This window comes from Pogona vitticeps, chromosome 2 (assembly GCF_051106095.1).
Source record: "Pogona vitticeps strain Pit_001003342236 chromosome 2, PviZW2.1, whole genome shotgun sequence".
Taxonomy (NCBI): domain Eukaryota; kingdom Metazoa; phylum Chordata; class Lepidosauria; order Squamata; family Agamidae; genus Pogona; species Pogona vitticeps.
In genome coordinates, this window is record NC_135784.1 from 97,493,389 (window position 1) to 97,517,637 (window position 24,249).

Consider the following 24,249-nt stretch of genomic DNA (forward strand, 5'->3'; position numbering starts at 1 on the left):
ATGTATTTCGGAGAGGGAAGAAACAATGAAATTTCGGAGTGAAAATGGATTGAATGAAGAGTAATGCTAGTCCTGAAGGTGATGGGAGCACTTGGGTAATTGTATTTTATTGTTTTGTATTGTTTTTATAATTTCTTTTTGTGGTAGTAGGGTTATTTTGTATTAATTAAAAAAAAAATGATGATAATGTCATTTCTCCTGCCCTTTAGAGAAGAGCAGGGGAAGTTTTCAATTAGCCAATATCCTGAAGTGGCTCACTTATTAAGCCACTTCACAATACCAGAAATTGACAAAGGAAGGAGCAAGGCTGTGTTTTGTCTGCTCCCAGCGATCAGTGATGCCCTAGAAACAGACCAGCCAAGTGCACCTATGCACAAAAAACCAACAATCCCACAGACACTAAAAACAAGCCCTCCTAAAGGGCTCAAAAAGGCACAAGTAGGCAAATGATTAGTTTCTTCTAGATATCAGGTCTGATCAGGCTCTCTACCCAAGAAAAGATAGCGTTGAAAGTAGGGACGGGGCCCTTGATGTGGCCACCGCCCACGGAGCTCATAGGCCCTTCTTCCTGAAAATCAAGTTGCTAGCCTTAAAAAGCACAACCCCAAAACTTCAGTCGCTGGGATGGTCAGGAAGACGGAAACCTATTACTCCTGGCAGCCCAAGCCCTCTCGTGGGGGGGGGGGGGAACCGAGGGCTCGCTCGGCCCTCCAGACCCCACCCCCGGGATTCAGCCGGGCTGTGGGCGGAGCCTAGGCGCTCTCGGCCGAGAAGGGCTCCCAGGGAGGGAGCGGAGAGGCGTTTTCCCGCCCCGTCACAGAGAGAGAGAGAGAGAGAGAGAGAGAGGAGAGAGAGAGATGAGAGAGAGAGAGAGAGAGAGAGAGAGAGAGAGAGAGAGAGAGAGAGGGGAAGCGCGAGCCGAGTATCCCGTCGCATGCAGGTTTGACTTCAAAGAGAGAGAAAGAGATTACAAATATATATATTTTAAGGAATACAGCTAGACATTTTAAATACGGAGAAAACCATCCAGTTACAAAACTAAAATAGTAGGACCAACTTAAAAATACTGCCCAGCGTGACAGCCTTTTTAACCCATAATCTCGCTTTTGTGTGGGCAACGCGATGGACATCCACGAGCATGTGGCTGCCATATTGTAACGGTCGTTTTCTTAAAGGCTTTATGATAGCCCTTCATTGTAGTGGATTGTTCACACTGCAGCTTAGAAACGGACTTCCACCATCAACAGCTGCCTCCAGTTTCTCACAAGCCAAAATTTAGCGCTCGGTTCGCATCTATCTATCTATCTATCTATCTATCTATCTATCTATCTATCTATCTATCTATCTATCTATCTATCTATCTATCTATCTATCTATCTATCCATCCACTTCTTTATCGTCCATTCAACTGCTGCCCTTTTTAAAAGGAGCCGACAACCAGATGTTCACAAGAAACAAGACCTGTGTGAGAAAAATCACTACATCCTTTTAGAATTACAGTACTGTGATTATTCTCCCCCTTTCTATAAAAGGTAAACACTTTGTTGTTGTTGTTTAGTCCGACTCTTCGTCACCCCATGGACGCCAGGCCCTCCTCCTGTCTACGAAACACAGTGCTACGCAAATATAGCTAAATGTTGGAGAGAGAGAAAAACACATTGGTACAAAATTAACCGGCAAAAGTGGATTTTAACAAAAAAAAAACCACCCGAATTTTACACTAAAATAAATCAGTTAGCTTTCAAAATACGACAACACCCTCTCGGTTTTCTCCCCCCCCCCCGCGCCGCCAAAAATCTAAGCTGACAGGCCGAAAAGAGCCGTCCAAATTAACCAAGAAGTTTAGCTCTGAATCTCCCTCTACCTCGTAGGTTGGTATAGGTCTACATACACACGCCCTCACGTGAGCGGCGCGACACCACCGCGCAATTCTGGAAGTGAGGGAGAGGCGCCATTTTGTTTGTGTGAGGACGGTGTTGGTGTGCGTTTCCTTCACCCTTCGGTTCATCGTTGAGTATAAGTGGCAGAGGTGTGGAAAGCAAGCATTCCATTTTCTCCTCGTACGACTTGGTCGGGACAGGAAAGTAGGTCCGAAACGGGAAAGTTCTTGTCGTTCTCTCTCGGGCTTCGTCTTGGGAGGAGGGCCCGCGGTTGCGTCTCTCTCTGGTGGGGAGGGAAGGGGTTGGAGGCGGCGGGGCGATTTGAGTCAACGGTCGCCGGGGTGGTGGTGATGCTGGTAGGAGGGGGGGCAGAAATAGGGCGCCTCTTAAGACGCCTTCTCTCCGGCCAGCCTCCTGGAGCGCTTGGAGGAGAGCGCGTCTTTCGAGAGATTGCGCGGCGCGCTCTGTTCCTTACACACCGCGACGCAGGTCACATTTTCGTGCAGGAAAGCCTTGCCCTCGGTGTGAAGGGCAGCCTTTACAGCTCCAACCTCGCCTCCTGCCGCCTTGCTGGACTGACCCCCAAATGGGAAGGAGGCCGAGGCCAGCCCGTTTGCGGAGGTGGAGACCGTGTTCTGACAGGTCGGGCATGAAAATGGTTTCCAGGTTGTGTTGAGTTTCAGCGCCTTTAAAACTGCATCGGACTGAATTCTTGTGGTGTTCTAGGGCGACGCACCAAGTTATCTCCCCGAGGCAAAAACCTCCTGCAGATCAAGGGCGGGTGTCTCGGTGCATTTTTTTTTTTACCCAAGGACCTTGTCTTGTTTAACATGTGGAGTATGAATTATTTTAGGCACTGTGATAAATGCTATGGTTAATTTTATGCGCGTGGGGAGAGTCAAGCTTGGTATTAAAGTCAAATGGAAAAGCAAAGTTTTGAAGTCTGTTTTCAATGTCATGGTGCTTGGAAATGTATAGTAATTTTAACTATTTAAAGTTTTGGCTAGCTAGCTTGGCTGGTAGATAGTTCAGTTGGTTGGAGCACTTGGGTTGCAGGGGATCGGGAGTTTAATTTCCCTGGAAGAGAGCCAGGCTGTGTAGTCTTGTGCAAACGGGGCAGCCTAAGAAGAGCAGGATGGTAAACCCCTTCTGGGCATTTTGTAGGTAGAAAGCACAGGGTGAAGTTACCACATAACAGAATCGAGTTGACTGCACAGTATTAATGTTATGCGAAGAGTGTATTTTACACCAGTTAACTGTGGGTAGTTTTCATGGAATTGGTGGGTTTTACAGGGGCAAGGGAGTGAGATTTGATGACAATTTGATGGTTAGATAGTTTTCAGAAGGCCTTCCTTTCATTCTAGAAATTTGGTGATTATCAAGTGAAAAGGATAATACAAAGTGATTTGAAAGTCATTAGTTGACTTAATGGCCTCTGAGAAGGCACTGTTAAGCTTGTTATATTACTGCCTGCTGCACTCTGTTTGAACTGATATGTATATTTTTAGTATTAGCTATGTATGTTTGTTAAATAAACACAGAACAAAACTAAGTTTTATGTATTCTTTTAATGAGTTGTATATTTAAAGTGTAGACTACAGTATGCAAATTTGTTTCTAAAATCCATACTTTTCTATGTAAGTGTTTAATTGTTGTGATTACAAAATTTTTGAAATGTGGTAGTCTGTTTGGTGTAAGGTAGTGTTCCTCCTTATTCTTGTGGGTTAATGTAGTGCCCTGACTTCAAATGAAGTAATGATGAAAGAGCAGCAGCATAAAAATCGTTCCTGTATTCTGTATGTAAAACTGGTGATACATTTTTCCTAAATGTTTGCCTTTGTGTTTGTAATTATACGTTAGAAATATTGTAAGTCCAGTCTCTACGTGCCAATAATTTAAAAATCAGTCTTTATGTTTCATAAAGTTTTCTCCTAAATGAACAGGAGTGTAGCCCTCAGAAGTACTCCTATGAAGAGCTTTTTTAGGAGTAAGCTTCCCTCAGCACAGTCTCTTTAAGTTTAATGCGTAAAACAAAATCAAAGGAGGCAGTGGACCAAAAATAACACAAAGTATTATGGCACATTAAGGACTTAGGATATTTGTTTTAGTGTGAGGTCTCATTGATTAAAGGCCACTACTGCAAACATCAAGGAATATTCATCCTGTGCTCTCTTATATATATCCCCGTGGAGGGAGTCATGAACAAAATCTCACACTGAAACAAATCTGTTCAAAATGCCACAATATGTTTTCCTTTTTAATGTTGCCAGTGTGCAGTGACTTCTTTGAAAATGTGTATAAAGTTGTGCTAATTGCGTCATTTTGTATTTATCAGTGTTCTGTTGTAACAATTTCACCTCAGTATATTTTCTTATGATAGATGAAGCACTCAAAACGAACCCATGGCTCAGATCGAGAAGATAGGAGCTGGGATGAAGAGAAGAGTACATATAGCCAAAAGCGTAGAAGATCTCATAGCAGTGAAAAAGATCGCAAACATAAATCACATAAAACTGCAGACAGGTAAAATCCTTCACACTTAACAGTGATCTTGTTATAATTATACGCAATTTAACTCTTCTGTTGTTTCCTATTTGTCACTTTCAACTTAGAATTTACATATTAGTGTTAATTAGCAATTTACATTAAATGAATAATATTTAACTTGTTACATTTACAATTTTTCCCAATATTATAGACAAAGCTTTTCAAAAGAACTAGTGAAGAACAAAATCCCAGGAGATTTGTCACGTTTTCTTTCTTTAAAGATCTATCTTTTGGACTTCGTACAAATAAAATTCTTAAAGGTTTCTGCCTTTTAAAAATGCAGTAATGAATGTCAGATCAGACATTTGGTTTGCCTGTTTTTTTTTTTGTTTTGTTTTTTTTTGGTAGAAGATGAAGGAGAACTGTATTCCCCATAATTTTGCTCTTTTGAATCTTGTTCAGAAGGAATGCTATCTTTCAGACTTGAAATGTGATTGTTGCTTGCAGTTACACCTTTGTGAACTTCACATGGAGTTCATATGAAGTACTTTGCATAGGATTGTTTGAGAATAAGGAGTTTTGAAATATGCCAAAGGTTTTCTAGGCTCAAAAATACCCTGTTGGAGCCAATATTTCTTATTCTGCTCTGAAGAAATGAGATTCTCAGATTGTATATGGCCATTCTTGGCACCTGTGCCCAGTAAATATGTTTTTGAATCTATGAACTGAGATTGCAGAGTAAATCTGTGTCACAAAGACAGACCTCCCACATGTACTTTCCTCCTCACAGCTGCTTTTTGTACACATGCGCACGCCAGCATGAGCACTCCTTCACCCCTTCATGCATGCACCCACACGCGCAAAGCAGCTGTGGGGAAGGGAGTGAGTGCGGGGGGGGGGAGGAGGTCTGTCTTTGCAGTGCGGCGGCAATGGCAACGGCAGTGGCCCAGAGGCAGGAGGCTGAGCATAGCCGGGTGCTCCGGCTGCTCACCTCCCGGCAGCCTCCAACGAGGCCAGGGTGGGTGCTCCTCAGCAGCCCCCCTCCTTTTCTCCTCAATCCGCCAGCCTTCCCTGGGCCCCCTTCCTGAAGGAGGCACCAGGACCCAGGTGTGAGGTGAAGCAGTGCGAGGCTGTGTGACAGGCAGGCTCTGTCAGCACAAGTTGGGAGGGTGGGGGATGGGCACCATTTGACAGGAAGGAGGGAAGAGTCATTGTCATCAGAACCAGTGGCGGGCAAAATAAGGTGAGTGGAGATGAAGGGGCTCTAAAATCTGCTCCCCACCACCCTCGCAACGGCAGCGCTGGGCACGAATGGAGAGTCAGTCTCTCTCTCTCTCTCTCTCTCTGCACGCTCCCCCACCACTTCGCGCATATGCAGGAGTGCCTGCCCACCCGTGCGCCCACTCCTGCGCGTGGGCGCATGTTTGAAGGGGTGAGGGGGGAAAGGTCTGTTTTCACAGCTGGGCGGCGGCGGCGAGTGGGTGGTGCACAGCCGGCAGATACAGTGAGACAGAGTGAATGTGTGTGGGTGGGTGTGAGAGGGAGGGGGCAAGCAAGCCCCAGGTGCTCTCCTCCTGGCATCATCAGCTGTGACTGGGGTGGGGGTGTGGAGAAGAGCTGGGAGAAAGAGTAAGCCCCGGGTGCTCTCCTCCCGGCAGCAACGGTGGCGACGGGGGGGGGGGTGCAGAGCCGGGGGAGAGAGAGAGGCAAGCTTTTACATTTACAGCAGGAAGGGAACAGAGGTAGGACTTCCCCCTGTAAGGAGGCAGAAAGACCAGGTATGTTGGCTTGGGGTATTCACAGCCTCAGGTTGCGAACCATCATACCCCATTTGCAAAGTTCTTGCCATGCCTCTGGCGCGTGTACGCGTGCGCTCCCCCACTACTTGGCATGTTCGCAGGCAACCCCACCCCTACGCGCGGGTGCATGCTTGAAGGGGTGAGGGAACGCCTGCAAGCGCCAGCAGCCTGGGAGTCTGAGCATGGCTGGGGTGCTCCCTCCGGCCGCTCGCCTCCCAATCTCCAACAAAGCCAGGGTCGGTGCTCCTTGCTGCCCTCCGCAGCGGGAAATTCAAATGGTGGAGGGCGGGGAGGAGCGTCGAAGACTGATGCAGGAGCCCCGGCAAGCAGCCGCTGGTGCCGGTTCCGGAGCTGGAGGCACCAGCGGCCGCATCAGCCTGCTGAGGGCGGCAAGGAGCGCCGACCCTGGCTTTGTTGGGGCTTGCTTTTCCTCCCAGGGGCTTGCTCTTCCTCCCAGCTCTTCTCCACACCCCCACACCCGTCGCCTCTCTTGATGCCAGGACGAGAGCTGTCAGAACACACAGGCCTTGCTCTCCCTCCCGGCAGTTCTCCAGCCACCCCCCCACGCCCGTTGCCACCACTACTGCCAGGAGGAGAGCCGTAAAAACACCCGGGCCTTGCTCTCCCTCCCGGGAGGTCTCCAGCCACCCCCCGCCGCTGCCGCTACTGCCAGGAGGAGAGCCGTAAAAACACCCGGGCCTTGCTCTCCCTCCCGGCAGGTCTCCAGCCACCCCCCACCCCCACTGCCGCCGCTACTGCCGGGAGGAGAGCCGCAAAAACACCCGGGCCTTGCTCTCCCTCCCGGCTCTCCCCCAGCCCCGCCGCCGCCGGGCCACAAAGGCAGACCTCCTGCCCCCCCCAGGCACTTCCCTCCCCACAGCTGCTTTGTGGACGCAGGGGCTTGCATGAAGGGGTGAGGGAGGGGAGGGAGTGCGTGGGGGGCGGGAGGTCTGCCTTCCTGGCCCAGTCAGGCTCAAGCCGGGGACCGGCAATGGGCTGCGGACCGGGGGTTGACGACCTCTGACCTAAACAACCATGCTCGTTCGGCTTGCCTTCTGAAGGTGCCACGAATTTGCAGTTTTTCCTACAGAATTACAGCAAACCACCCCATATGCTGCTCCTTCTGCTCTCTCTTGTCACCCTATACAGTGGTGCCTCGCTTAGCAATTGCCTCGTTTAACGCTGTATTCGCTTAGCGATGAGGTTTTTGGAGCAATCTTGCGCTCCGTTTAGCGATGTTTCCAATGGGGCAATTTCGCATAGCGCTGTTCAGGACCTTGCTTCGCTTAGCGATGACAGTTTAGGTCCCCCTGTTTCGCTTAGCGATGCTTTTGACAGCTCCATTTTCGCTATTTTTAAAAGGTGTTAAATTGTTTAAAAAGGGTTTAGAGTGCTTGAAATCGTTAGTGCACTTAATAAACCCTTTGTTAACCAAATTTGGCTTCTTTTTGACTCATTTGAATTTTTGGTGATTATTTTCTCCCCCATTGAAATGCATTGAAAAGGTTTCAGTGCATTCCAATGGGGGAACCGCATTTCGCTTAGCGATGTTTCCTATGGCAATTTTCGCTTAAGGACAGCAATCCGTTCCCATTGGTACGGATTATCTGGTTTTCAATGCATCTCTATGGGAAAATGCGTTTTGCTTAGCGATGTTTTCCCATAGCGATGAATTTTTTTGCACCAATTAAAATCGTTAAACGAGGCACCACTGTATAGTCTTTTCTTTCCCTAAGGGCATGCTCTCACATATCTGCCCTAAATAGCTTCTTCCCCCACTTTTGTTTGCTTATTTCTTCAGTGGCTGCTCGCCAGAGCAGTTTGCTGTTCGCTTTGGCTTGGACGAAAGCACCGCTGAACCAGCACCAGTGACTGCTCGCCAGAGCGGCCGCATAGGTTGTCGTCGCTCCTCACCATTTGAATTTCCCGCCGCAGAGGGCAGGGAGGAGCACCACCTCCCAGCCTTGTTGGAGCCCATCAGGAGGCGAGTGGCTGGAGGGAGCACCCTGGCCATGCTCAGACTCCAAGGCTTCCGCCGGCTCCGCTGGCATGCACTCCCTTCAAGTACTGTATGACTCTGCATGCTGGGGGTGCGGGTGCGGGTGGGCAGGCACTCCTGCGTGAAGTGGTGGGGCAACCACTTCACACATGCATCAGAGAGCGCGAGCACGAGGGGCTGCCCCACCTCCCTCAGAGGCTCAGCTGGTCCAGCGTATGAAAAAGATTGAGGACCACTGTCTTAGGGTATTCTGATGGCCCTAGAGTAGAATATAGAATCTGTTTTATTGTAGTCTGCTGTTATTTGGGAGGTTAATATGTTATCCCGAAGTTAATTGTTTTTGGCAGATTATTTGCTATTTTAAATATAGCTAAAATAGTTAAACAAAATTTTATGGGAATGCCTCTATTTGGACAGGTTCCTTTATTACAGTCCATGTTACAGTGGGGTCTCGACTTACGAACGGCTCGACATATGAACGTTTTGACTTACAAACCGCTCTCATAGGAATATATGGACTCGACTTACGAACTTAGATTCCAGTTACGAACTCTTTTTTTCCTTTTTTTTAAAGCTAAGTCATCTTAGGTTAAAAGGAGAAAAGAAAGATATCCCCCTCTAGTGGCAGAAGGCGGAATAGCAGCTTCCCATTAGTTTCTATGGACGAAAAGAGCAGATACGGATTAAATGGTTTTCAATGCATTCCTATGGGAAATGCAGATTCGACTTAAGAACTTTTCGACCTGAGAACTGCCTTCCAATACGGATTAAGTTCTTAAGTCGAGACCCCACTTTATCTGTGTCATGGTCCTCAATACTGAGCCATGGTTTGACTAATTGATGTTGGGTGCACCTGCTCTGTGAGGTTGACAAATGATGTTGAGGCTTAATAACTGACAAGTATATTTGCTAGCTACAAGACTATAGTAAATATATGTCTGAATGCTTCCAGTGCTCTTCCTTGATCATCTAGGGAGTAGCAGCCTGCCCTTCCCAGATGAAAAAGGATTGGAGGGAATAACTAATAGCCCTTGCAGATCTGAATATTAAGCATTGGCCCCACTTCCCTGCATACTTCCCACAGTATAGGAAATATATGTTTACAGATTTAGTGTTGAAAAGGCTTGAATCTTCAGTTCAGCTTCTTTCCGTACCAAAATAAGCAATTCAATATTTTTATAATGTTCCTTCAACTGTTTTCCATTTACTATAGGTTTTTGTAGCTTTCATTGCCTTAATTAGCGAACATAACAAAATTAAGGGAATTGTTCCCTTTAATTTTTTTTCATTATTTATGTAGAAGGACAAAGTGAGAGAAGGAATGAGTGAGTGCTCCAACACTGGAGTGGTGAGTGTTGGTGAGAGCTCTAACACTGGAGGCATTCAAGAAAAACTTAGATAACCACCTGGCAGATATGCTTTGATTGTATTCCTGCATTGAGCAGGGTGTTGGACTTGATGGCCTTGTAGGCTTTTCCAGCTTCACTTTTCTATGATTCTAAGGAAACAATTTGCAGCTAAGGCTAGGGAATGGAGAAAGAGTTTGAAGGTAAAAACTTTGAGTAAAAACTACTGTCAAATTGGAACAAATTCAAAGCAAATTCAAAGCCTGGACCACATTCAGGCAACATGGATGATCGGGTGCCGAAAACCAAGGCCTATGATGAAAGACTGAAATATCTGGGCATGTTTAGCCTTGAGAAAAGAAAACTAAGAGACATGATGCCACTTTTCAAATACTTTACTTGAAAGGCAGTCATACAGAGGACGGGCAAGATCTGTTTTCGATTATCCCAGAGGGCAAGATGTGCAACAATGAGCTCAAGTTACAGGAAGTCGAATTTCTTTTGAATATCAGGAAAAAACTTCATATCTGTTAGACTAGTACAGCAGTGGAACCAATTACCGCAAGAGGTGGTGAGTGCTCTAACACTGGAGGCATTCAAGAGAAATCTAGACAGCCACCTGGCAGATATCCTTTGATTTGTATTCCTGTATTGAATAGGGGGTTGGACTCAATGGCTTTATCGGCCTCTTCCAACTTTATGATTCTGTGATTATATTATTCTATTTGCTGTGTATACATATTATCGTGGCAACAAAAATATGACATCAACTTGATCCCAAGTAATGACATTTCCCTGGGTTTCTAGAGATAAAGTGCTCATAAGTGGGCTACCAGTCCCTCCTTGGGGTCATGCAGCTTGCCCAAGGCTGAACGGGAGATACAGTGGGAAATCTAAACTCTGTTGATCTGTCCAACCAATTCAACTAATATATATTGGTTAATTATTGCTATAGTTTCTGAAAGAGTCACCCAGTGTAAATTTTCCATACTTCTGTTTAAAAGTTGGTTAAGTGATACAAAATTCCTTTGTTTTGAAAAGCTTCAAAAATTATTTCTGTTTTTAGTAGCTACTTGGATGATAGATCCATACATGGGCGAGACCATCATGATCGGAGATATGTTGAGGAATATAAGAATGACTTCAAGGATATAGATGACCAAAAATATAACAGAGAGTATGAAAAGAGTCATCAGCATCACTATAGCAAATCTTCTAATCGAAGCAGGAAAAGTACCCATAAAAGAAAGCATAAGAAACATGACCACAGTTTGGTATGTATATTTCAAAAATGATAGCAAATAAACTACTGATTTTAACTTTTTTTGGTGGAAAATTAGATTCTGTAAGTATAAAGGTTTGGAGAATTTATCATAAAGAATTAACCTTGATTCCCTTGAAACTGTGTAGTAGTGTGCAAGAAAGAGATTGAGAGGATGTAATTAGAAATATACTGTACAGTATAGTGAATAGGTATTAGTTATATCTTCAGGTCAGCTATGAATTTTCATTTGGCTAAATTTAGAAATCATTTGTCCAGTACTTGGAAAACTCAGGCAAATAGTATTTCAAATAACATCATGCAAAATAAAGTAGCCAAGTACAATCAATGTTCATGTGAAATAGTATTGCACAGCATTCATTGTGAAAAAGTTTCTTCTATCCTATCTGTTAAGATATGGAAAGTGTTTATTTAGATGGAAATAGGGAATGAAAAATATAGGGTCTAATGAATTCAACTTGTGTCTGTGTGGTATTTTAGCTTGAGGTAAATGTTGGTCCTTGTTTGAGTTATTTTATTACTGTTGGAGAACCTTTCATTCTGTTGATTGACAAGAAAGGGAGCCTAGATGTTTTGTAAATAGTACCACACTACTAATACGTATATTCAGATATAAGATTGTTAAGATTCAATGTTTGTACTTCTGGATGTTGATACATTCAGAATGTAAGATTGTAGACCACATTCAGGAAATCTGAATAATATATTTCTTTTTTGTTTTTTGAGACATAGAGCAAAAATGTAAGTTGTATGAAAGATCTGCTGTTCATTTTAATATTGACAATAAATATTTTAGAATTTTAATTAGTTTTTCAAAGAAATCAGTCCTTATTATAACTTCCTAAAGTATACAGTGACACAATCTTGTTTTTGAATAGCAAAAGTAAATATTTACATTGCAAATTTATTTCCAGTCTTCAGTTAATCTAATATCTAGAAGACAAAATTGTTTTGTGTTTCTGTTGTCTGACAACTTTTAAGTATTTATCTGAAAATCTGTTCCTTGCCATGTTTTTCTTCTGTAACATAAACTGTGCCCTGTGAAATTCTGGGGACTGAATTTGAAATTGCTCCTGCCAACTGTTCGTGGCCTGGTGCGTAACTGAATGCCTGAATATCCCCGCTGAATGAATTGCGTATTCTACCCTGAATTCACTCTGATATATTGATTGGCTGGACGATCTTGGTGCCGTTTCCAGAAGAGCCACCGAAGGAAAAGATCCAGGAGTGTAGAGGATGATGAGGAGGGTCACCTGATCTGTCAAAGTGGAGACGTTCTAAGAGCAAGATGTATAGAATATTTTTCAACACTTTTAAAAAAACTTTTCAGCAAAACATCTGTTTAGAATAGTATGATAGAGGAGTGGGGGTGGGGGCTAAGGAACCTTCATTGCTCTCTTTTTTCTTTTATTTTGTCTTGAATTTTTTTAATATTTTTCTTTTCTGTATTAAATAATTGTTACTCAAATGCTGCAGTAGTAAACAAAGTTTAAAGTTAGGTTGTTAGCTAGATAGCTATTTCATGACAGCTGTCAAATAAAATAACACATCCAAAGGCAGACACTAAGTTAATGTTTCTTATAATGACATGTTTAATAGCCTTCATCTTTGTTTGATTTTTAGAATAATATCTATATAATTTATTCTTTTTTTAGATGAAATTATTGCTACTTTAGGGGAAGGTGCTTTTGGAAAAGTAGTAGAATGCATTGACCACCACATGTAAGTATATAATTTCTCCAAAGCGATATTAAAGCAAATTTCTTTAAAGTGCTCATATTATTTTGCACAAATTAAGAATTCAGACAGAAGTATCTGTGGTTATTGAATGTACTCTGCTAAATTAATCTTTAGTAGTAGCATTCTTAATTTTGTTTTTACATTGTTTATGTGTTGTTTGCTCTAAAATGACATATTTAACCATGTCTGAAAATGGCAGAATACAGTAGCTGGATGAGTAAGACAAACTATGATATGGAGAGAATTAATCAGAGCTGTAGCTCAATCATAAATCTTTGCTTGCAGAGAGTTGCGGGCTGAATCCTTAGTATCTTTAAGTAAAATTAGGAAGGGGATCCTGCTTGAAACCCTGGAGAGCCAGGGTAAATTGAGAGTTGCAACTCTGAAGATGCTCCCCCCCCCCCAACTCCTCCTGAGACCTTCTAGGAACGTATATTTCAACTTCTTCAGCGTGGCCTCTGTGAATCACACATTTGGGTTAGATCAGCGCCTGCGCTAGAACTTCGGAATCTTTTAGACCTTTTCTAAAAAGATACATAGTTTAGATTGCCCCTTGCATGCATGCTGCATTCCCCCCAGCCTTCAGTTCCTAATTTTCCGCCATTGTGCGAGGAACGTTTTCAGACAGAGCTCTCTTTTTCGCCTAATGTGGCTTGACTTTTGGACTGTATTTCTGACTATTCTTACTTCTGTTGCCCCTTGATTTTGGACTGCTTCGATTACTCTTTTGCCTGACGGACTTTGGCTCTTGTTTGACCCGGTCTCCCACGCTTTGTGGATTGCCTGATTGCCAGGCTGATTGGCGCGGCGGGAGGTGCCATTATCAGCTCAGCGGGAGACTCCATTATCTACTTATCTCCTGATTACCATGAGAACTCAGGCTCCTATAGCCTACTGTTTTACTGTTTTATGTCCCCTCAGGTCCTTTTAGTAAATGTAGGCCGTGCTCCAGGAAAATGCCCTTTTATGATAAACACAGTCTTTGTTTATTTTGCCTGGGGGACGCTCATAATACTACTTCTTGCCAGCTTTGAAGGCACGCCAACAGAGACTTAAGCTCTACCTTTGGGAAAAGACTTTGTTTGCAACCCATCCGTCAGAAATGGAGACTTCCTCCGATCCTTCAGTGACTCCTCGCTCTGAGACTACTGTGTCTCTCCCGTCTACATCCACTTTTAAGTCATCTAAAGCTCCTAAAAAAGCTGCCCCAAGTTCTTCGAAAAAGGCTCCTTCTACTCCTAAAGTGGCTGTTTCCAAAGACGCTGCGAAGCCTAAGAAGCAGGCGAGACAGCCTAAAAAAACTAAGGCTAAAGAGATGACCTCTCTTCCACCAGTGACACCATCGCTGCCTTCACCAGTTTTGGAAGATTCCTCGAAGGATCAGGAATCCATGTCTGAAGCAGCTCTGTCTTTGCTGCTTTCCCAGCAGCCTGAGGCACTGCTTGAACCTGGGCACTCACCCAGCCCTGACAAAGTTGAGGAGGCTGTGCTGTCCAGCCCTCATTCTGCCCATCTTGGCCCTGCAACTGCCGGCCGGGCAACTGAGACTCAACATTCCCCCTCTTGCTCTCTGAGGAGAGACCTTCCTCCTCGCAAAAAGGGGTTGCAAAGGCGGCATTCTTCTTCCGATCGACGTTGTGATTCTGACTTGGAGACTTCCCGACGTCGGAAGAGACACAGGCATGAACCATCTGGGCACAGTCGTTCAGGAAAGAGGAGGACAAAGCGTCGACGTTATGATACCGACTCAATATCATCGTCATCCTCCTCTTCAAGTTACCGTAGGCACAGGAAGAGGCACTATTCCACCTCTTCGACCTGGAGTTCTTCACCTTCCCCGCATCAACGTCGACAGGTTCAGGATACTCTACCTGATAAAGACACTAGGAAGGCTTCCAAAAAGACTTCTTCCACCTCGACGTCGAGGGCTAAGAGTGTCCAGTAAACTACTCAGTTCTCCTTAGCAGAGACTAATGTGCACAGGGTTCCATCTGAGGAGCTTTGTGAAGTGTCTTCCAATCAGGATGAGGAGGTGTTCTCTCCATTACAAGTTCAATCACCAGTGGAGGAGGACTCTTTTGAGTCAGATACAGGAAACCCCCATCCATCCTCACCCTCTGAGGATTTCTCTTCTTGTACGCAAATGGTGACCAGAATGGCAAATGTTTTAAAAATGCAAACACAGCTTCCACCTCCTCCATCAGACGATCCCATCTTTGGAGACATCGACCGAGAGTCTTCTCAACCACTTAGCCTCAATTATATTTCTCAACTGTTCAATCTTATCATGGACGCTTGCTCTCAACCAGCCACCCTCTATCTGTCTCTAGGAGGACTGAGAATATGTACTGTATAGGATTCGTGGAGAAGTCAATTTCTTATCCAAGCATCCTGCTCCCAACTCCTTAGAATGCATCTAAGGCTTCAGGAAGACCACATGTTACTCCCACCAATAAAGAAGGCAGGAAGATGGATGTGTTGGGTAGAAAAAATTGCAACTTCCAATCCTTCCTCCTAAAAATATGCAATTACCAGGCAGCAATGGGAGCATACCAGAAGCATCTCTGGAATAAGGTACTACCAGCACTTCAAGCTGCTCCTGAGGACATTAGACAAGATGGGGCCAGCCAACCATCGACTTGTTCGCTTCTCACGGGAACAAGAAGTGTGAGAGGTATGCATCTCGAGCAGGCAAGGGCCCCGGCTTCCTGGGAGATGCCTTCATGATATCATGCCAGGACCACCTTCTATACCTGTTTCCACCGATGCCTCTGGTCCAGAGGTCTCTAGTCAGGATCAGACAGCAGAGGTCATCAGTAATCCTCATAGCACCATACAGGCCATGTCAACCATGGTTTTCTACTCTGGAGGAGTTAGCCACCGAGGTATTCAGACTTCCACCTGTGCCACATCTGCTGACACAGGACTCAGGGAGCGTTCTACATCCAGACGTGAGCTCCCTCCACCTAGCTGCGTGGAAGATCTGCCTGAAATCAAAGAGGTATTAGACAAATCCAAAAAAACATCTACTATTCTTTTATATAAATACAAGTGGAATAATTTTCTTTGTTTTGCCACTGCCAGAAATCTCCAGACTTCTCCAGTTTCCCTACAGGCTTTACTCCTTTATCTCAAACATCTTTTTGATCTCGGCCTTACCTTGTCGACTCTCAAGGTGTACATCTCTGCAATAGTTTCTTTCCAGCCCAGAGATTCAGAATCTTCACGTCTCTTTTCTCATCCTACATTGAAAGCATTCTTGAAAGGCTTGATCAATATTCGCCCTCCTACAAGGCCTCCAGTACCTCAGTGGTCCCTTACATTGGTTCTGCAATCACTCATGAAGCATCCCTTTGAGCCTATGGCTTCGTGTAATGCTAAGTTTCTTTCTCTAAAGACTCTGTTTCTAGTTGTAGTTACGTCTGCTAGAAGAGCGAGTGAGTTGGCAGCTCTAAGGTCTGATTCTCCTTATTTGCAATTCTATAAGGACAAGGTTACGTTGTTTCCAGATGTTTCGGTCCTGCCTAAAGTTGTTACAGATTTTCACCTCAATCAACCTATTTCGTTACCTACCTTGTTTCCTGATCCCTCGTCTGACGTTGAAAAGATGCTCCATTCCCTGGATTTTAGAAGGGTGTTAGCATATTATGTTTCTAGGACAAAGGACTTTCGGAAATCTGAAAGACTCTTCCTGTGCTTCTTTGGACCACACAAGGGTTGTCCAGCGTTATCTTCTACCTTGTCACGATGGCTCGTCTCCACTATTACTCTTGCCTATCAACTTGCAAGTAAAGAGGTGCCTGAAGGTCTTAAGGGACATTCTGCAAGGTCCATGGCAACATCTACTGCCTTACTACTGGTGTGGACATTCCAGACATCTGCAAGGCAGCAACATGGTCCAGAGTGTCCACATTTGTCACCCACTACAGGTTGGACCTTCGGGCAAAGAAGAAGACGAGTTTTGGAAGGGCTGTCTTGACATCTGTCCTGCAGTGACGGCCCTCCTTCCGGTAAGTTAGCTTGCCAGTCACCTCACAGAGGCCACGCTGAAGAAAGAAGGGTTACTTACCTGTAACCACGGTTCTTCAAGTGGACCTCTGTGAATTCACGCATCCACACCTGGCCTCCCCACTATCCATCACTGCTTGTCTTTTAATGAGCTCTTGTTCTAGCAATGGCGGATAAATGGAACTGAAGGCTGGGGGGAATGGAGCATGCGTGCAAGGGGCAATCTAAACTATGTATATTTTCAGAAAAGCTCTAGAAGATTCCGAAGTTCTAGCGCAGGCACTGATCTAACCCAAATGTGTGAATTCACACAGGTCCACTTGAAGAACCATGGTTACAGGTAAGTAACCCCTCTTTTTTAATTATTAACAAACAAAAGAATTTCTTATTTCTTATTCTCTTTATATGTTACTGTGTATATACATGACATCATTATAGATTTGAACATAGTTTTGAGCCTGCTTTTTTGTGCCATAGAACTGTAGAATAGGAAAATATATACATCTCGTTTCATAGGGTTTTTTTGTAGTAAAAAGGGGACTTTTGATTTAAGCAGCTTCTTAAAATACCCATTTTGAGAAATCAAAGTTATTTCTGGTCTTTATTTCTCCCCTTTATTTCTGAAGCTAAGAGGATGGACAGGGATTGGAGCAAGCGGAACCATATTTATCAGAATTCTCTTTAATCTTATTCAGATTTTTTCTGAACAGAGTCAGTTTTGAAGAAGTTGATGTTGACACAAATGATCATTTGTAGAAAGTATCATTGGTTACTTGTAAATCATCAAAGAAAAAGTGTTGCTATTTCAGCACATTTTTCTTTGCTTTCAGAGGGGCTGTTACCTGTGATTGAAACATAGGCATGCCAAATTGCTGACTTACCCATGTATGACTTACAAGAAAAATATGGGCTCGAACTATCTAGATTTCCTTCTTGATTAAGTTCTTTTTGAGGAAGAGTTTGGAAGGAATTTTTATTGGTTCTTCTTTCCTCCTACATCTTCTTGAAAAGCTGCTCCAGAGGGTTGGAGGCCCTCTTGAAGCAGTATGGAACATGGTACTAGTGCTTGGTGTACGTGTGTGTGTATCTTCTTCTGGATTTCAAACCCTTCTACAAGGTGAAGGGTATCTTTGGATTGATCCTGTAGTTAACTTAACTTCCACAAAACCTTTTTGATGGAAACTGTTACTGATAGTTGTGGACAAAATTTGTGATATCAGGAACATCTCCAAAAGTAGACATGAATATTATCTAATTTTAGCCAAATTGTTGTGTATCTTCTTAATATTTTTAAAGTAAAATATGTAGCTCAGAAGTTATCTCACCTAGTGTTACCTTCAGAAAGAAACTGGTAACAGTGAGTGATAGTGATGGTTTATATAAATCAGTGTTTGGTTTCTTAGATCTTTGTGGGCACTATGTACAATAAGAAGAAATTCTTGACTGGCCATATTCATTGGCTTTTCTCATAGGCATATGAAGAACCTCTGGATCATGTTTTTTTATGCTGGATGGAGCTTAACCATATTCAGAATAATAGCAGTCATTCTTCAGTTTTCATATTAAGTGTTCACTGTATTTGCTTTTACATGGAAATCTACAGTTAACGCAAATGATGAACTTCTCAGATATTAACATAATGCATGGTTTAAATGTAAGAGCAACAACAAGGATCCCACCAAAAAGCCTTTATCTGTATAGGTGCTTCACACAGATAGTGTGGCGTATAACAGATTGTTAACTGATGTGCCATATATATTTTCAGCAGCATAAATTGTGTATTTCTGTGCTTTTGAGTGGATTCAAAAGCTGCAGTTAATAGCACTGGATCTTAGTCTTTAAATTGATTTTAATAACTTGCAAGTCCAAACTAGTGATTGATATTTATTTAGCCATAGGCAATTCACAATATTTAACTTTTTTTTCCATAGGAGAGACATACATGTAGCTATTAAAATAGTTAAAAGTGTTGGTCGATACAGAGAAGCCGCTCGTTCAGAAATTCAGGTATTGGAGCATTTAAATACCTTGGATCCTGGCAGTACCTTGTAAGTATAAATGAGAATAGCAATACAGTGTAAGATATTAAACAACTAACTGTATCATTAAACTGTTGTTCTCCTCACTTTTTTTTTCTTTAGCCGTTGCGTACAGATGTTGGAATGGTTTGAACATCATGGTCATGTTTGCATTGTGTTTGAACTACTGGGACTCAGTACCTATGATTTTATTAAAGAAAATAGTTTTTTGCCTTTTCCTATTGAGCTCATTAGGAAGATGGCTTATCAGATTTCTCAGTCCATAAACTGTAAGTAAACTTGATTTTTAAGAATGTGTCCATAACGTAAAATGTTAGGTATTGACTTAAGTACTGAGTTCCCACCTCTTTTTCTTTTTGCAGTCTTGCATCACAATAAGTTGACTCATACAGATCTGAAACCTGAAAATATTTTATTTGTAGAGTCTGATTATGTAGTAAAGTACAATTCTAAAATGGTAAGTTTATTTGCTTAAGGTTACTTTCCTGTGGCTGTCTTTCCACCATTTTTTTCACAATGGTTTAACATGCTACACACAAGTATTAGTTTTACTTGCACCAAATAACCTTTGTTTTGCCATCACATATAGCAGTGATTCCCAACCTTGGGTAACTCCAGTGTTCTTGGACTGCAATTCCCAGAAACCTTCACCACTGGAGTTAAGAATATTAAATTCTGTACATCCCACATATTATGTGCCCTGTTCAGTTTTTGTGTTCAGGGTAGGTTAACACTAAGAAAATATGTTCCATCATTGACTATCTATGTTCTAAATATATACATAATTCAAGCAATAATAGTTTTAAAAATGATGTTCAGCTGTGCTGCCCAGGTTTTCTGGGAATGACAGCCCAAGAACAACTGAATTACTCAAGATTGGGAACAACTGACATGTAGCATACCTCAGGAGTTAAGAGTTGATAACTGGAGTTGCTTGGAGTCAGTCTGCTGATGGAACTTTTGTCAGCCGAACAAAATCTGGGTAATTCTTCCTCTCTTCTGCAGCTAACTATATGCCCTCATAACTTGTTTTGGAGGACTAGGAAACTCTGTTGGGCATATTTTTTGGTGGCGTAGCAGGCTCCAGAGTGGAGTAGAAGAAAAGATCTTTAATGCTAGCAAACATTGGCTAGTGTTAGATTTAGGCTCATGTGTTCTAAAATTTGAATTCTGATGCTGGTGAAGTCTATGATATAGGCAGTAGTAAGATCGATATATAGTAGACATTGGCAAAGAAAATTTACTCAAGGATGCTACAGAAGTGTTGAAATAAAAGAAAATACATATTTATGCCTCATCTGTCATTAGTCTGAAATGACTTAGATCTTGGGGAGGGCTGTTTGTTTGATGTGGGTTTTTGTTTTTGTTTGTTTTTGTTGTTGTATTACTGTGACACAGTAATGGGACTAGGAGATTGTGATATATACATTTTTAATTACTGTATTCTAATTAAGAAATAACTGGATTATGTTAGGTATTATACAATATTTAGTACAAGCAAGGTGTGTTTTTTCAAGTTGCGTTTGCATGAGACCACAAATAGGAGTAGACAAGAGCCTTATTGAATTACTACTTTTTAAAGGATCTAGAGCAGTAATAGCCAATTCAATGGGATTGGTAACCAAATTTGATCCCGTAGAGCTGCCATGTACTGCATTAGGCCTAGAAGTGATCAGATTGCTTGGAGAGAGAAAACAGGTGTGAAATGCTTGTACAGACATTCTCATTTTTGATTTTTTTTTTTTTTTTTTTTTTTTTTTTTTTTTTTTTGGCTTGGGGAAGGGGAAGCTTGAGGGACACCCCCAAAAGCAGGTCCTTAACTTCAAAACTGTTGAGCCTGGAGGTCTCCAGGAAATGACATAAACCTTCCCTTTTTAAAACAAAAGATTCTGTGGTAGCCTTAAGGGCTGTAAAATGGCTCTAAACAGTGCACTGTGCCCCTAAAGGTCTATACATCCAGGAAACCTGTCCTATAAGGCAGCAGTCCCAAAACCTTTTTGGTCCGCAGACCAGCTGGGGAAGGTGGGCATCCCCATGCGTGCGCAAACAAGTGCAGGCATGCGCATGCACAAACAGCGGCACTGCGCTTGCCTGGGCGCATGCGCTCATGCACATACGCAAATGGCGGTGTGTGCTCGCACGGACGTGCTCGAGTGCCCAGGCAGCTGTAGATGGGCTGTGCGGGTGGTCTGTCTCACCGGCCTGGGGCCACAGACCAGAGGTTGGGGACCTCCGCTATATGAGCTTCTGACGTTATAAAGCTCTGTAACCATGGTTGCAGCTTCTTTGGAGACCATACTTGTCACCAGAGGGAGCTCAACAGCAGAGCATAGTTGTGGTAGAGAAGAGATAAGTGAATGGGACTAGAGTTAAGAATATTAAATTGTGTACATTCGTCATATTTGGACAGTTAAAAAAGTCACCTGTTTATTTTTTGGGTATTCAGGGCAGGTTAACATTAAGAAAATATGTTCCATCAATGAATAGCTATATTCTGCATATGCAAATAAGAAATAGTAGCTTTTAAAAATGATGTTCATGTTGTTTTCCTTACAGAGGCGGGATGAACGCACACTAAAAAACACAGATATTAAAGTTGTAGATTTTGGAAGTGCAACGTATGATAATGAGCACCATAGTACCTTAGTGTCTACAAGGCATTACAGAGCACCTGAAGTTATATTAGGTTAGTAAAGACTTTCAAAATTACTACAGTTTGAAATTAATTGTATTAGAAGTTTAACAAGTCAGTACAAGCTCTTCAAATTATCATATTTCCAATATGACCAAGTATAAGATACTGAATTATCTGTGTTTTTATAAACATTTGGGAAACAATAGAACATATGGGTGTGGTTTGTGAGTTTAGATGAACATTGTTCAGAATACATTTTTGGATTTGCATCTTAAGCATCCTCAAGTGACAAGGGGTTGTGAATTGTGTTACAGCACTTGGGTGGTCCCAGCCTTGTGATGTCTGGAGCATAGGATGCATTTTGATAGAATATTATCTTGGCTTTACAGTCTTTCAGGTGAGTGTTTATTATTTTATCTAAGATCTACCATTGAAATATAATGTTGAATAAGCTTAAATACAGTCATTTGATTTTATCTGTGGCATTTTTACAAGGATCCAGTTAGTAGCATTCCCCCCCCCAATTCTTTTATCTGGAAGTTGTTGATATTTGTATTGAATGAATTAAGTTGATGAATACCCAAGCCTTTTTGGTAGTCAAATGCTGCAATCTGAAACCCATACCCAATAGTCAGGAAGTGTTCCTCCCCCCCCTTTTTTTTTGTTATGTTTGAAACATCCTTTCCTATTACTCTGTAGTCTGTTTACAGGGGACAGGCGGAATCTGATTTCGATTTTGATAGTTGTTATGTAGAGACAAATAGAGCATGATTGTGTTTTTTCCTCTCCCCCCCCCCCCTTTTTCTTTTGGTTCCTTTTTCCAGACACATGATAGTAAGGAACATCTGGCAATGATGGAAAGGATACTAGGACCTTTACCAGTGCATATGATTAAAAAATCAAGGTAAATTTATTTTAGATTGTTCGCATGTCTTGTATATCTGATTTAGAACAGATTTCTTTTATTGGGGGGGAATTAAAATATGTCATATTGGCTATATTTGTAGAGGAATATAAGCCAGGACCTTGGTTTGCTAAAACTTACTAGTTCATACATTTCTTGAGCAGGTACAGTGAATCAGATGGATTGATTGATTGTTGCTCCAGATAGTTCAGGATAGAAAGTCAGTAACAAGGTTTTCCACTGCCAGGAGGCAGTGGAAGACAGGAGGGCTTGGCGTGCTCTGGTCCATGGGGTCACAGAGTCGGACACAACTTAACAACAACAACAAGGTTTTTCTTCCAAGCTCCTCTAGGTTGAGCAGCTGTAGACTCTGCCAAGTCTAGAGCAGCATTTTCATTTCCTGTCACTGCTGCTATGCAGTGAATTCTGTTGTCAGAAGGACTTTGGGGGAGAAAGCAGACAACAAAGCTGCCCTTCTGTCACTTCCAGTCTTAAGACTTCAGTTCTTTGCATACTTACTGAACAGTAACTCCCATTAAACTTGGTGGTAGTTAATTGCAAGGTAAATTGCACAGCAATGTTTTTTGAGACTGGTGCCATAATAACTGGCATATTTGTCTGCAGTGCTAATGGTAGCCGTGTTTGCTTGCTATAACTGTGTCCTGGGTGAAATGAACGACACCACCAGTAAGCTTTTCAGGTTGCTGTGCACCTGAAAGAAAGAAAAACAGCTGGAATGGGGAAGAGAAGAAGTTTGCTTAAGATGGGAAGAAAAACAGAGTTGCTTAGGCAAGAGAGCCTGAGCTACAAGATAGAATTTGGACAGAAATGTTATGTATATTTTTCTATTGAATGAATTGCAGTGAATTCAGAGAGGCTTCTTTCTGAGTAAACATTTTTAGGATTTGGATGCAAGTATAACATAGGGTGACACCACTACAAATGTAGTGATGAAATTATTGTTTGAAAAAGACTACATGAGAGGAAAGCTTTTTAAAATTAATAAAGACGATGAATCAAAGCTGAAAACTGCCACAGATGGCAAGGGACAGGAATATAAGAAGTGGTTGAATTAGATGTAGAATTAAAAGGAATATTAAAATCTGTCAGAAAATAGGGAAATAGTATTATCAAGAGCAAACAAATTAATGGACCATGAAGATAATGGTAAATAGAGTGTAACCTTTATAGCATTTTCTTTTATGTATAGGAAACGTTATTTCCACAAAAATCAACTGGACTGGGATGAACACAGTTCTGCAGGTCGCTATGTTAGGAGACGATGTAAACCATTAAAGGTAAGACCATTATTAATTTGCTCATCTGCTTGATTCCTGCAATGAAATGATATGTACAATCTCTTTCTTTTCTTTCTTTCTTTCTTAGGAATTTATGCACTGCCATGATAAAGACCATGAGAATCTTTTTGACCTTATTCGTAGGATGTTGGAGTATGATCCAGCCAAGAGAATTACTCTAGATGAAGCATTAAAACATCCTTTCTTTGATCCTCTGACAGAAAAAGAACTCAGTTAATCTTATCGTCCTTAAAGGAGGTGATCCAGACTGTTGGTTAACATCTAAGCCTAGATTCAAGTAACTTTGGGGATTTTTCTTCCCTTCCCCTCCTGACTGCAGTGTTCAGTACCGTGTTTTTGGAGTGTATTGGGGGATACATTGGGGCTGCATTGGAGAGGCATCTCCTGTTCTGCAGATGGAACAGGTCCCAGAGCCGATGTCCCATTGGATTTAGGTCATCATATGAGTTGTAAATAATAAATTATTTTGTACAGTTATTTCTGTAAGTACATCCATGCATTTTGTATTGATGCTGTGTATCTTGTTAAACTGTTACGGTCTTGATCATGGATACACTAAATATAAACTTTTTTCATTTTTCACAATTGATTGTACTTTTTTTTAGCTAAAGCCACTGCTGTTTTTAGGAAAATTATGACATGCTTTAAAGCAAGGCAACAATTATTTATTTAGGGCAGGTACTTTTCAGAGTTAAAAGTATTTTTGTTCCAGCTCCACGTGTCTTTCCAAATTAAAAGATCTTAGGCTTTACTAACATATTAAAATGTAACAGATTTAGGTGTGAGAACCACTTTAACTGCCATGGTTTTC

The 24,249-nt window shown here is 42.4% G+C and overlaps 1 protein-coding gene across 12 annotated transcripts; it reads left to right on the top strand.

Moving 5' to 3' along the window:
- Window positions 1-1,896: 1,896 nt before the first annotated feature.
- On the top strand, window positions 1,897-24,023 carry CLK4 (CDC like kinase 4). 12 transcript variants are annotated; one of them, XM_020782704.3, is made up of 13 exons: window positions 1,897-2,029; window positions 4,261-4,403; window positions 10,578-10,785; window positions 11,993-12,083; window positions 12,449-12,515; window positions 18,473-18,589; window positions 18,683-18,849; window positions 18,943-19,037; window positions 21,137-21,266; window positions 21,530-21,612; window positions 22,040-22,119; window positions 23,330-23,417; window positions 23,506-24,023. In XM_020782704.3, exons 2-13 carry the CDS (start codon window positions 4,261-4,263, stop codon window positions 23,653-23,655), a joined length of 1,419 nt encoding a protein of 472 aa, XP_020638363.2. In that variant the 5' UTR covers window positions 1,897-2,029; the 3' UTR covers window positions 23,656-24,023. The 12 variants fall into 12 exon arrangements, with proteins under 12 accessions (XP_020638363.2, XP_078241825.1, XP_078241824.1 ...); XM_078385699.1 differs by having other exon boundaries at window positions 1,908-2,029; window positions 10,581-10,785; XM_078385698.1 differs by having other exon boundaries at window positions 1,915-2,088; window positions 10,581-10,785.
- Window positions 24,024-24,249: the final 226 nt, after the last annotated feature.

What these genes read in the sequence shown, in the direction of transcription:
- CLK4 (XM_020782704.3), top strand. Translation starts at nt 4,261, where the DNA reads ATGAAGCACTCAAAACGAACCCATGGCTCAGATCGAGAAGATAGGAGC. An exon ending in AGAAACATGACCACAGTTTG is followed by an intron (nt 10,786 to 11,992) that starts GTATGTATATTT and finishes TGCCGTTTCCAG; the next exon opens with AAGAGCCACCGAAGGAAAAG. An exon ending in GAATGCATTGACCACCACAT is followed by an intron (nt 12,516 to 18,472) that starts GTAAGTATATAA and finishes TTTTTTCCATAG; the next exon opens with GAGAGACATACATGTAGCTA.